The 14,790-nt window shown below is 34.1% G+C and overlaps 1 protein-coding gene across 1 annotated transcript; it reads right to left on the minus strand.

Annotated features, from left to right (window-relative positions):
- Positions 1-152: 152 nt before the first annotated feature.
- LOC106180471 (uncharacterized) lies at positions 153-7,342 on the minus strand. Its single transcript, XM_087015425.1, has 6 exons — positions 6,774-7,342; positions 2,778-2,851; positions 2,115-2,305; positions 1,473-1,609; positions 757-884; positions 153-408 (listed from the first exon to the last, which is right to left on the minus strand). The coding sequence occupies exons 1-6, from the start codon at positions 6,779-6,781 to the stop codon at positions 404-406; spliced, it is 543 nt and encodes a 180-aa protein (XP_086871551.1). The 5' UTR covers positions 6,782-7,342; the 3' UTR covers positions 153-403.
- Between the last annotated feature and the right edge of the window lie 7,448 nt (positions 7,343-14,790).

Raw genomic sequence — 14,790 nt, forward strand, 5'->3', positions numbered from 1 at the left:
CTGAAATAGGCCCTACTATCTACTTTGTATATCACTATAAAGTAACATAATTTTTGTGCATCCAGTTTTCCAGAATTGTAATCTTTATGTTAGAGTTCTTACATCAACTCTGTTTTACACAATTTTGACAGAAAAGGAAACAATTAACTTGCTTCAAGCATAAGCCTATTTATTACCAGCAACCAACAATTACATGTAGAGTTCAATCCCATAGTCTATCTAGGTATCGTGGTAAGTAATGTGAAAGAGCAAGATTTTTAGCACTTTAGCTTTTGTCAGACCATGAAGTGGAAAAATTGATCTAAGCAAGGCATTTTGCAGGATTTCGTCAAGATGTGCCATCTTTCTGCTTCCATTTTTTCACATTTCCTGTTGCGTGGATCTCAGGCATGCGCGCTAAGTCTTAGGCTGAAACAAAGAGGAAGAAAACTTTATTTTTTATTGGTTACAAGTCCAACATCTATTGACCACACTGGCCATGTTAATATCTAGGTCCCGCTGAAAGCGGACATGCAAAGAACATTATATTTTACCAAGGAGTTATAACTGTTATAACTCCTTGATTTTACGCGGCCACATTGTAAACTTATGCCACAGCGTAAATTATAATTCTAAATCAGGCAGATTCTAAATCAACCTACATGTAGATATAGGCCTATCCCATACCTTTGTACGTATCTTAATGATCTTCAACCTATCTTAAAACTATTATTGTTACATGTATGCATTATATGTAAAAGTCTAAGCAATACGCACCGAAGAAAATGCAAAAGGCGTAAACTCTACAGCCTCCTCCATGTGCACATGTTCTGTCAAGACTGCACTGGCCATTCTGCGCATCAGAGTTGATGTTAAAGATTCTGTTAGTCTCAAATTGAATCCACCTTGAACAAAATATTCATAAACTCATGAGCTGATAAGGCCCAGAATATTACTAAAAAAACTACGTGTGGTTATATCATTGATGCACTAATAATTATTTTCTGTTCTATGTGTAACTGTAGACAAACATTTTCACAATTATTAGATTCAATAGGACAGAAAATGGTCAAATTAACCAACAAGAAAATTTCTCATAAATATTCCATTTCTTAGGGGAGTGTGTCTGAGATATATAATTTCTGCATAGTTTGTTGTCATCATGTTTAGCTCTAAGAATTATTAGTTCTTTAAGTAGTAAAGAATTAACACTTTAATAAGTAAAGAAGTAATACTAAATAATAAGTAATAAGTAATGGTTTAAATTTAACAGGCCGGTTTTAAGCAGAAGAGAGAGAGAAGAGAGAGAGAGAGAGAGAGGCACATTTAAACATGTAAACCATGAACCTGAAACTTTTTAAGTGGCTATTAGTGTCTGTCGTGGACATTCTAAGCACGGCATTTACAATTAGTAAAGTTTGAGACCTGAATCGTGGCACTGTCAAAAACTAAGTAGCAGTGGAAAAAATACCAGAAAATTATGCAAAACTCACGGATAATGAAAATTGCAGTCGATAAGATGGCTGCCGCTGGGACATGAAGCCACAGGATTGTTCGACCATCCTTTACTAGTACTTGCCACACTGACGGTATTGATCACAGACCCCAAACTTTCGCATGTCACTTGTGCCTCAATAGAAATAAAAGTTCATCTAGCAATGGGTTGTGCGTTACAGTGCAGTGTATTTGGTGTATATTTATTATCTGAAACCAGGACGACCTATACTATTACATTTGAAGCGAGCGTGGATTCCTAGTACACTCATTCAGTATGCATGTATAGGTCCCTTTTTATTATTTTTTTTAGGTAAGCGAGTGGAAGAATTGTTTGTCCAGATGGCACTTTACTAACATCATTCTAGCAACTTAAAAAATAAATAAATAAATACTAGATTAATATGTTCTCACACAAAAAAATAATGGACTAAATTTTAAATCTTCATTGCTGTCGCTCGCAGCACCATCTCAAAATCTCCAATCCATCTTTTATTTTAATTGAGTTGGAAAATCTTTAACTTGTCACGAAGCGTGTAAGATGTCTAACCATTTGTACTAGTTCCTTATACCACTTATTACTGTCAATAACCACCCTCCCCCCCCAAAAAAAAAAAAAACAAAAAAACAAAAAAACCTACTCTTATTCCAGGCTTATTCAAGGTGTTAAAAGCAGTGCACCCGCCGTTACTATCAAAATGCGCCCCGTCACACACGTCAGAATCATTGGAGCAGGCGCAGCGTATACCAATGTATCCAGTGGGGCAGGACACGAAGGAAGGATAATCGTCTTTGTTCCTCGATATATGCCCAAGGAAGGTGGCCGTTTCCCCTATAATGAATAGATGAATGCATATAAGCAAATAAGTGAAAAACTGAAAATGAAATGGACATGAAAAGATTAAAGGGATGATAACTCTTCGTTTTGGCCAAAAAATGAATTTTCCTGGAGTAAACAATTTTCCCGTACTTACCAATGGTTAATGAATCCATTTTTACATTCAAAGTTAATTGGTACCTGTTTTTTTTCTACAAAGTTTGTTTTTTTGTTATAATCTCTTAAGATATCAGAATAATAGCTTTTACTGCCGTTTTTGTGGTAAAACAGAATATATTATGTTTCTGTGAGTTGTTCACAATGTTTTTATTGTGAAATATAGATCTCATACGAAGAGTTATTATCTCTTTAAAGTGGGAGAAAATTACTTCTAGCGTTAACTGATATGAAAATATAAACTCAGTGTTCTCGAAGAGAATAAGAGCTTGGTAATCGAAAAAAAAACAAAAAACAAAAACAAACTGACCATCCACTGCCTGCAGTCCTAAAGCAGCTAAAATTAAAGGCAACAACATCACTCTAGTAACCATTTGCACACGACTGAAAGAAAACGTGTTTTCAGAGCATTATTATTACATGTCCATAACCCAGCGTGATATTTAATTTTAATGAAGTAATTTTATAAAGTTAATGTCTAGGCAATGAGCATTATAATTACTGGAGTAGTGTTAACAAAAATTTTTAATTCTTCATTTTATATATTTCAGTAGGAGTATCTTGTGTGGATTTAGTTGAAACAGTTATGTTACTATGCAGCACGTATAGAATGTTATAAGGCTATTACATGATGGTTTATAGAGGGAGACACAAAAAGAATGTTGCTGATTATCTGTAAGTGACAGGCGAATGCTGAAATATTTTGGGCATTTCAACACTTTGGCCCTAGTTTGTCAATTAACTTGGCCTTGATTTATTTTGACATCCAATTACAGGGTCACTCAAGTACTACAGAACGACTGGCATTGCACTTGTTATCGCCAAAAAATGAATTCATTTAATTCAAACTTGTTCTCATAACAGTGCATATAAACCATATTAATAATAAAGAAAGAAAGAAAGAAAGAAAGAAAGAAAGAAAGAAAGAACCTCAGTTGTTATTTCAAATGATAAGTTTGGTTGAGAGGATGAAGACAGTATTTCTATTCAACTTCCATTTTTTCTTTTCCAGTATTATCTTAAATCCTTTTTTTCTGTGTATATTGATAAAACTACAGTGTTGTAAATTGTCAATAGTTTTGTAAATTGCTTGTTGTTTTCATCATATCTGTACCACATAAATTTTATCAAAAAATTTCAAAAAATTGGCTGGACTTAAACTTCAATGTGTGCACATGACCATTCCTAAAAGTTTCAGTTATCTTGGCTGCTAAAAGTTATTTATCTTTTTTAATATGCTCCAAATGGCCTCCACGGCATTGGAAGCACAAATAATAATGCTCTTAAATACACCAATCTTACTCTGTATAGTGAATGGTTACAAATAATTAATAATATAATTAGTTACTGATTAAACAAGCATAATATTAATGGCGATTAAACCAGAAGGCTGATTAAACTGATTTGTTTGAAAAAAGTGATCTACTTTTCCTGACTTTTTCAGAATCGTATACATTGTGCTACTCGGTTTAATATATTTAGGCTGATGTAGGTTAAATAGCTGTTTATAAATCAACAATTTTTTAAAGCAAGCTCTTTCACCGAATAAACATACTACACATTTTATTTATATATGCCAACGATGAAATAAGGGTACCCTTATTAAAAGGAATACAAAATGCTAAAATCTAGCACAGCACAATTGCTTGCTGTCACATCTAGCGCAGCACAATTGCTTGCTGTCACATCTAACACAACTACATTTACTTACTTTATAACAGTATCTCTAGCGATAAATGAATACAGTAGTTTCAAAGCATGCCATAGAAAGGCATTTCACTTTCAAGGGGCTAGCAAGTTAATATCCCAGAACATTTGGCAGATATAAAATCATGACTTGAAAACCTGTGTGCGTGCAAGCGTGTGTGTGTGTGTGTATGTGTGTGTGTGTGAGAGAGAGAGAGAGAGAGAGAGAGAGAGAGAGAGAGAGTTTTACAATAAAGAATATAGATGTCGACAGTAAGTACTGGAGGGCTTTGTCAATTTCTCCATTTTATTTATTTCAAAAACAGACAGCAGACAGACAGCAACCCCCATAATCAAAATATGCCAGTAGTATTTGATAAAGTGCTTTGTGTTACTAGGTTAAAATCTTGGGTTAATAGAAAGCCAGATAGCAGCAGAACCGGGAGAAATTTTGTTCGACTTTTATGCTAATGTCATATTTAAAAGATTGTGAATTCCACAAAAAAGAAGAAAAAAAGGTGCTTTCCATCAGACATGTACTAAACAGATTTTTGAAGCCCTACCATTTTCCATGCCATGTGATGGATTTTAAGTTGGTTGGCGCTGACGATGTCTTTAAAGCGTTGCTTAGGAAAATAGGTAAGGTGAATGTTGTACACAAACAAGATATGAAAGTAGAGAATTGACAAAAACTTGATTACCATACAACTGTATTCAATGCAACATTCCACAAGGACTTGTGAATAAAACATTTTTGAGTTAATGATATAGGATCATGATATAACCATGATGTACCTTCATATTAAAGGTAGTTTGGTATGAAGTGCAGAGTAATACAAAAATCCAAGCATATAATACTATTGGGTGTAGATAGTAAGTGGTTCGGGGGATAACATATAGGACAGGAAAGGCACTAACTAGCGACATCATGTTGCGGGAGTTTACTCCAGTGTTGTCTTGCAGGTAGCTGCTTTGCAGGTTTCAAAACCAATCTCTACGCGATAATAATGATCAAGCAATGACAACAGAAGTAATCACACATTTTCTGATCACTTTGTACAAAACATAAAATAAGTGGCTCGAAGAAAAGGATCCTATTAGTTGTTGGGACTGTGTACAATTCGAACAATCAAGTTTAAAGCCTGAGGCAAATTAACATATTGCATCTTTGAATAAGAGATTACCAACAGAATAAAAGAGAATGAATAAAATAATCAATATAAAATCAAAAAATTTTGACAGTTCAGCATCAAATTTAGAGATATTTTCCACCAATAATTATTTTAAAATGTGCTTTATTGAAAAATGGGTATTAGCAAAGGTACCCGTAACATGCTTAGCCCATACTGTATTGAAATTTAGCATTGGCAATTTACCATATACTGTATAACTAGAGAACAATTTGTTGTTTCCAAAAATGGTAGAACAGTTAAACAAGACATGAGCTTTGCCTCCAATACTGTTTCTTGTCACTGTGCCATATTGTTCAAGAGGGACTCTGCACTATTTGTTTAATAAGTTTGTACATGCCTCTTTATATGTGGGCTGCCTTCAATAACATTTATTCCTTTTTGTTTGAAATGGTATTAGAATGCGTTGAGAGAAAGTTACGCTTATGGCTGGTAGAATTCTTTATAAATGGGGGCGTTCAAATTTTTCATACACAAGTCTATTGGCAGTTTCGTTTGCTCATTTTTTCTTCTTTTTTTTCTTCTTCTTTTTCTTACGGGCCTGTCCCTTCTCAGATGTCTCCACAGCGGGTTAAACGTCTCCACTCACACCGGTCCTACGCACGGTCATCTCATTATACTAGTACTACCCTCTCTTTTTAAACAATCAGTCGAGGCTTTATCTTGTACTCTGTTTTAAAAGCTCTCTCAGAAGGAAAGGATTTTTTGGACTAAAAAATCGTCGTCATCTTCTTAAGGAATCGACGTGTACAAAACTCCACGTTTCTTTTCTAGTTATTCAGATTTTTCATTTTATTTTGAAAACAAAACGTCCCTGTTTGTGAACATTTCGGTTCGCGGACGGTGTCAAGCAACGAAAGGAGTTCGCGACCCGAGCTTCGGCTGTGCTTTGCATTTGGGAACGAAAACTGTTCTTTGCAAGCAAAGGATCACAATTCTACCTATCATATACGGCGTGGCCTAAAACGGTGATAACTTCATACCATATTCATGCTAGCAAATACTGTAGTTTCTTAAAAATCTATTACGAGCTCAGGGGCAGATTTTGGCCGTCTTCTGGGTCTTCCGGAAGACGGTCAGATTTTCAAGTTTACATTGACAGGTATTTAATTTTTTCTGTTGGAAGACGGTCAAAATTGGAGGATGAATCAACAAAGATAATTTGGAAGACTGTCAGTAAATAGCTCTGGATCCGCCACTTTCTTGAAAACAATTTTAGTTGCATGCAGTGTGAATTTTCAAAAAGCGATACACACCTATAGTCTATATTGATTAGTTTTATTCCTAATCAACACCTCGTAATCCATTGTAAAGTTGTTAACGTTGTTGCAAATTAGAAATATCCTATCGAGATGAAAAACTGCATCATTCTTAAATTGCCGTACTGTCACGGTCAAAGACCCAGAAGTAAGTTAAGTATAAAAACCTACCTGAGCATCTTGCTTCTCGTTCACGTTGCTGAAGAACGTCTGGTGCTCTGCTCCAAATCTGAGGAGTGCGCTGCGGCTACAGATTTCGTGATGTTTTAAAGACCAGCTCACCCAGGAGGGGGAGCACATAGAGAAAGCTGGGTACATACTCTCTAAAATGGTCTTAATATTTGACTCCTGAGTGTGATCTTCTTAATGACATTTTATTTCTGTTCAAATCGCAAAATCTTTTTAGTTGCAGGGCAACTCGTTAACGCAGTTTCCCCTCAAAAATATCACTTTACTTACTTTCTTTCCTTCAGTGATTTCTACCCAACCTAATCAGAGTTGCCCCTCCGGGAGTGACTCATTGGTTTTTGATAGGCAGACGTTATAGGGGTGCTTTCAACTGCTGTAGTTTCGATCCATTAAAAGTACCCTCATACAAATTAATTTGAGGTAGATTGGTTGTGTTGCCCCCGACTTTGATTCCTTGTTTTGAACTGTACCAGATGGTTGAAAGAAAAAAGACCAGGTTAAATTCATTTGTTTATGTATTTTCTTTTAAATGTACAGTATGTGTCATCTAGAGAGCATTGATTCATTCACATTTTTTGTGCCACCTAGTCTTTTTTATTGATAAGTTGTGTCCAGGAATGTGGTGTTACACACGATTAGGCCATCTTCCCCCACTGTTTCATTCAAGTTACTTTTATCTATCATTGGGGCTCCAAGGCGTAAGTTCATTGCCTTCTTTACGTTTTACACAACATTTAGATTATACTTAGGTTATATTTAGTTTTTATTTGTACGTATATGTTCCTATAGAAACAGTTAAAGTGCTGTGGCATTTCTGCCCATGCTTTCAAAATGTAGGTCATACATTGTTTTACCGTATGGTAGTTAAATTTCGCGCACAACATATTTATGTTTTTGTCATTATTTGGTTATCTTTAAATACTTTATTTGTTAATTCATGCTCCTTTGTAGCATTTATAGATAGATATTTTTGCAACATCCTTAGTATTTTCTCTTCTATTTTTTTACGGTGATGTATAATAAAGATAGCTTACATCAATACCGTTGTAAGCTGTCATTCCTCTGCGTCTAATCGGAAGTGGCAGTACATTGGTTCTTGCATAATTTGACGCATTGCATATTTTCTGCGCATCGCCGATCGTTTCCAATGTCGCAGTAGTCAAAGTGAACATTTTGAATCATCCAGTTTAGAAGGCTTGTCTAGAAGTATTATACTGAGATAAACAGAAAACTATATCTAATACTGGATCTTATGTTGAAGCGGAGATCACGACGTTTCGATCTTATCTCAAGGTTTTCTTCAGGTGAACTGATTTATAATTGTCACTGTGGAGTGAAAGGAGTCATTCGTGAGCAGATTAAGAACGACCCCATCCTCATCAAACTCGGTGGCCTGAGATACCTACTACCACATCTGTGGAACAGGGCTGGTGACAATTCAAAATCAGTTCACCTGAAGAGGACCTTGCGACAGTCACCCCCCCCTTTTTTTGGTTGGTTTAGGTGACATAGGTTATGATATTGACCTTTTTTTACGAAATGCTGTTTGTAAACAATTTGAACAACACTTCAATCTAGTTAAATTTTGGGTCAAATCTTATCGTCTTGTGGGATTGAAACGTGCTTCGGAATTGAAATATATGACATTTAGAGGGGGAGAGCTCAGAAATGATATTATTTTAAACTTTTTTTAAAAATTATTATTTATTTACGTATTTGTAACTATGGCAACAGCTGAGTCAGTCACACCCATCACCAATTTTATAAAAAACAAGCAGAAAGTTACAACGTAGGGCCAAGGTGTTGTTCCCCTGCGTATGTCATACTCTTATAAGAGGGGCATGTCATCCTTATGCCTGGTAAAGCGTGTCCTTAGCTTATAGCGTATGCACAACGTATGTCTCCTACACTCGAATATGCTGCAATTTTTTTATCATTTTCAAAAATTTCTAACTACCTCTGTGTATGCGAACGTACACCAATGCTTACCTGAATGTGCAAAATGTACACGACAGAAGTGTAAGGAAGCCTTTGCATTTTTCTGCATACGTGTAAATTTCCTGATACATGTACTTTAGTGCTATAATGCTCAAGTTCGAAAATCAGCCCGACTGGAAATTTTCCTTTAGTTTCTTTTTGTTTTTCTTGTTAGATTTTTGTTTCACAAATTGATATTTTCCAGGTGTGGATCTGAAGAAATGCTTTTTTGTGCCCCTGATGCTGTTTTCACATTTATGTCGGTTCATTTGGTTGTAAATATTGTTGCATGTCTTCTGGTGTTCGGTGTCTAGATGTTTGAAAGCAATGATGTCTGGTTCTAGTTGATACACATTTTCTTTGCAAATTCTCAAAAACTGAAGTTTTGACATTTCAATCATGTAAACACTCCTTTCAGCAACAGAGATAAAGTACACCATAAATATGACTTCATAATTTTATTTACAATTTCAAATTCAGTATAACACAGTACACATTTCACACCACTGGGAGGAATGTACCTCTAATCTCCTGTGCATTTCAATATTATTTTGTAATTTCTCTACTTTCAAACAATTACATTGCTCAATTATTTTCAAATAATGTCACAAATAATTAAGTTTTTTTAAAAAAATAATAATAAAAAGAAACAACACTCTGTACATAACAACTAAAATGTAAAACAAACAAACAAACAAAAAAAAAGACACTTAGCATATTGAATAAACCCATATTGTATTAGTAAATATAAATGAATAAAACTAATTGCAGACATTAACTTGTAGCATCCAAATCTATTCATCTGTCACAATAAGGCTTGAAAGGCAATCAAATCTATTCACCAACAGCTAATAAATACATCTGGTAAAATTCCCAAGGTGTTGTTTTAAAGATGGTGCTGAGCACAGTGCAGGGGTGGATCCAGAGATATTTTCTGACAGTCTTCCAAATTATCTTTCTTGACAGATCCTCTATTTTTGACCATTTTCTGACAGAAAAAATAGATACCCATCACTGTAAATCTGAAAATCTGACCATCTTCCAGTAGACCCAGAAGATGGCTGCAATCTGCCTCTGCAGTGTACCAAGTCACCAGGATATCACTGCCTGGAAATTATCAAAGTTGCCAGTCAATTATTATTTTTTTTTAATTACAGCACCATATATCTTGTGTACAGTAGCCTTACTTTTTGTTTCTTTTTCTATAGACCCATTATTTTCATGTTTTACCTCTAGTATCTATATAGTGGTACACTACCCTCCACCAGGGCGAGTGATAGATTTTTTTACAGATATTCACAGATATGTCTCTAGCTAGATAGATGGTCATTTAGGGCTCAACTCACCCTGTTGAGAAATCTCGAGGCTGATTACATGGCTGATAATTGTTTGCATAACTGCTCAGGCACTGCAACTTAGCAGGTCCAGTTTAAGTCTGCGTGACAGCAATCAAGACAGTTAATTACTCTGACTTCAATCACTTGCTCTACTGTGACAGATAAAAAAGCCTTAGACTGGTTGCGTAACGAGCAGTTATCACATCGTTGTGAAGCTCAGCTCATGCAGAGCAAGTACAAAGCCTTTGGCGCGCGTGCAGAGATAATTGTTTCCACATGGGATTCCTCAACAGGGTGAGTTGAGCTTTAAATGACCATCTATCTAGCTAGAGACATATCTGTGAATATCTGTAAAAAATCTATCACTCGCCCTGGTAGAGGGTAGTGGTACACAATGAATTCACTAAGGGTGCATTCCCAGAGATTTAGATTGATCAACAGATTTAGATCTACCTACTCCCTGGGGGTTCACACTAAATTGCAGTCAGCCAAGCGTGCACCATAGTTTATTACCCCCTTACAGCTTTTAGTAGGTGGGACAGACACTTAAGCCGGCTAAGCTGACAGTAATCTATGAGACATTCTGACCATTTCAGCACAAAACAAAACAAAAACAAAAAAAAAAAAAAAAAAAAAAAAAAAAAAAAAAAAAAAAAAAACTAAATCTGAATCAGTAATCAAGTCTTTTCAAAAATAAGTTACCCTATAAAATATCATAAAAGAATAGTCAAATTTTGCTTGATAATCAATGATGGCTTTATCCATTTAATTTCTACTGGACAAATCTCTGTATCACTGCTACCACAAATTGCATCTCACTTACAATTTGAATATCACCTAGTTTTTACAACTTCCAACAAGAAAGGTGAAATTCACTGCACTTGATGGTCTAATTTCTCAGGGGCTACTATAACTTTTATTTTCCAGTTGCAAAAATGATGAGCTATACCTACTATTATGGCATTTTCAAAAATGACAAAACAAGTAAACATATATGCAACAGAGACATAAATAAGACATTGAAGTATGAAGCAACTACACATTATGTTCAACTTAATAGAAAAGAGGACCTATTTTATGCTAACACTATACTGGGATATAAATAACATCACAAATGACAAACCATTTTGACAATTTTTCCATTCACGTTTTTCCTCTCAATATGGTAAAAGATTGCTGCAGTTCAAGTAATACCTATTTTAGTTTGAAGCACTTCTATAATATCTGCATCGGTTTTATCAACAGAACCTTAATGGTCAATTTCAAGTCTAACATTATTAATTTAGTGGTAAACAAGGCAGCAAAGCTGTCAAATGTACAGACAAAAAACAGAAAAAAAAGCGCAGGAAATAGGATACTGTCAATTTTGATGCATTAATGTATTATGCTTACTGTAACTGCATAGCCAACATCAAATTCTAATTGTGCATAACATTGAATTAGGATGAAAGTAAAATGTGTAACAAGCATTAGACTGAGTTCCCATACCTAGATCAATCTAACAGGATCAATCCAGCTCCAAGGGGTTTCTCACTAAATTGCTTTCAGTTTAAGCGGCTTAGGATTCTGGCATGCCAGTTTCAGTAGGCGTGACAGACAGCTAAGCCACTTACATTGATTGCAATTTAGCGAGAATTCCCTTGGAGATACATCGATCCACAGTTAGCGTGATAGGGTCTGGAAATAGTCCCTAAGGCTTGAGGCTGATAAGAGTTAAACTTTGGAAATGCCAGAATGAGATAAAGAGAAAATTTCTTAAACTCATTGCTTAAACTCAATTAATATATATATATATATATATATATATATATATATATATATATATATATATATATATATATATATATATATATATAATCATACTTGTAAGTTAAAAAAATACAGAAAGTGTTACAAAGTTACAGTACAGGGCTCCTGGTGGATGGGAGTGATAAGTCACATCTTGAAAATGCCAGTTTGAAAAATTAAAAATTAAAGAAAAAATTACAAAAAATATTCCACTAAAGCTGCCATTCAGTCTAGCTGCATAACCATGATATGAATCATCCAACTTCAGTTTAAACAGTGTAAACAAGTCACAGAAATATAATATATTTTGTTTTACCACAAAAAGGGCAGTCATAGCTATTATTCTGATATCTGAACTTGTCATCAGACCATGTGACCTCCATAGGTGGCTATACTTTGTAATAATTTCTTAAGAGATTTTAACAAAAAAAAAAAACTTTTTAGAAAAAAAATTATTTGCCAAAAAAGAACAGTTATTATCCCTTTAACTGTAAAGTCAAGTTGCAAATATTGCACAACAGGTAGTATCAATAAAAGTGAACTGTTACATACCCTTTGGAGTTATAAGTCCCACACTGAAAATGCCAGTAGGTAAAAGATAAAAATTTCAAAAATATATACAACAGAATAACATGGTCAATAAGATTACAGTTTCAGGACCATATGTGAGAGTTCAAATTCACATAATGAAAATCCCTATATGTGAAAAATGATGACAGTGCATAAAATAATATTACACAATGTTTAAAGACATAAAAACCAGCACAACTGCTAATGTGGAAAAACAAAATACACAGCGCTTCTGGTGGATGACAGTTGAAAGTGTCATCTTGAAGATGCTAGTGTTTGAAAAAAAAAATTAAAAGAAAATGTAAAATAAAACATAACAAATAATACCAATAAAGCTGCTATTCAAACTTTTAATCTAGCTGTACAATTACTAACATGATATGAATAACCCTATTGAGTTTGAGAATAATAAGGCACTGTTATTCATCTTTAGCATTAATGTAAGCGTTACACAAAATTTTTTTTGTAAACTTATTTTCAATATTAAATAACATTTACCTGCATAATAATCATCGATTCCTAATTATGTGACACAGTTAAGAGAGATAAACCTATGGGACTTTACAATGAAATCTCAATGTGTGTTTATGTAATCTCATTTAATGGCCACTTGAAAATTAATTAAGCAAATTATTTTATAACCCTGAAATAACTTGAAAATTAATTAAGCAAATTACTTTATAACCCTGAAATAATTGCCTACTATCCATATACATTTACTGCACCAAATAGCACTCTACTGCATTGCTTTCAAAACAGAAAACAATTACAATGGTTTTCCAACACAAGCTGCACTTCAGTCTTTTCAGTAAGGTTGATTATCATAAGTAACATGGTTTTCCCTTAATCGCTATCCTGGCAGCAGTGTCCAAAATAGGGTTTTCTTCAACTTTCATGCAATAAAACATAATACTTAACAGCATATTGACCATCAATTTTTTTATAAAAAAATAAAAGTATCATGAATATTCAGAAAATGTGATTTGGGAAGGTCTTCAAGGCCATGGAAGTTCAGAGTCACACTTTCAAAATGCCAAAATGTAAACAAGAGATAACTGTACTGAAATGATTTTCTTTCCATTTTCAACACCTTTTTTAAAACAAAATAATCAATAAACTGTCATTTTTAAATGTTCAACTAGGAAAATTGTTGACATAAGAAAAATATCAATAGAACAATTTTCAATGTCCAATTTGCTCCATTTGCAGATGCTGAACATAGTGAATGATTAAATCTGACAAACTGCAATGATGAGTTCCTTTCCATTTATGAAACTTTATTACACAATGCACAATAACAGGTTTACCGTCATTTTATATAATCAACTAACAATATTGTTAAGAAGCAGAAAATGTCAAAACAACACTTTTACATATCTTATTAGTTACATAATGAGACTGTTAACATGCCCAAGAATTAAATCTGAAGAAATAACAATTATATACAAAAATACAGAAAATGCACAGCACTTCTGGTGGATGGGAGTTAAAAATCACATCTAGAGGATGCTAGTGTTTGAAAAATAATTTAAAAAATTTTTAAATAAAACGAAAAAATTTCCAATAAAGCTGCTATTCAAACTTTCAATCTAGCTGTATTAACTTGATATTAATAACCCCACCAAGTTTGAGAAAAATAAAGCACTGTTATTCATCTATAGCATGTTGGCATAACACATTTTTTTTGTTGTAAATTTATTTGCAATGTTAAACACCATTTATCTGCACAATTATCACCAAATCCTAATTTTGTGACACAGTTAAGAGAGCTAAACCTATGGGACTTTACAGGGAAATCTCAAGGAGTGTTTTATGTAATCTCATTTAATGGCCAATTGAAAATTAATGAGTAGGCAAGTGACTTTATAGACCTTAATTTAATTAGTGATCACCCATTCCTACAGTACCATCATATAGCACAAATGTGTTATAGGTGTTGCATACATGCTGAAAAAAGTGAAAAAACAGCATTACTTCCCTAAAAATGACCCGAACATGCTGATTTTCAAACTTGACCTGCGTATTATAAATATACATTTGTTCTGCAAGTTTCAAGCCAAAAGGTAAAATGGTTTTCCACTTATCATGTTATCAGTGTTGCATATATGCTGAAAAAAGTGAAAAACAGCATAACTTCCCTAAAAATGACCCGATCATGCTGATTTTCAAACTTGACCTGCGTATTATGAATATTCATCAGTTCTGTAAGTTTGAAACTAAAAGGTAAAATCGTTTTCCACTTATCGTGTTATCGGTGCTGCATATATGCTGAAAAAAGTGAAAAAACAGCATAACTACCCTGAAAATGACCTGATCATGCTGCTTTT

This window comes from Lingula anatina, chromosome 6 (genome assembly GCF_051362555.1).
Source record: "Lingula anatina isolate TDL-2025a chromosome 6, LinAna3.0, whole genome shotgun sequence".
Classification (NCBI taxonomy): Eukaryota; Metazoa; Brachiopoda; class Lingulata; order Lingulida; family Lingulidae; genus Lingula; species Lingula anatina.

Excerpts from the sequence above, each read along its gene's own strand:
- LOC106180471 (XM_087015425.1), bottom strand. Across the intron at positions 2,306-2,777 it reads AGGACTGCAGGCAGTGGATG|GGGAAACGGCCACCTTCCTT; the intron begins GTCAGTTTGTTT and ends TATTCATTATAG. Across the intron at positions 885-1,472 it reads GACTGCAATTTTCATTATCC|GTGGATTCAATTTGAGACTA; the intron begins GTGAGTTTTGCA and ends ATTTTGTTCAAG.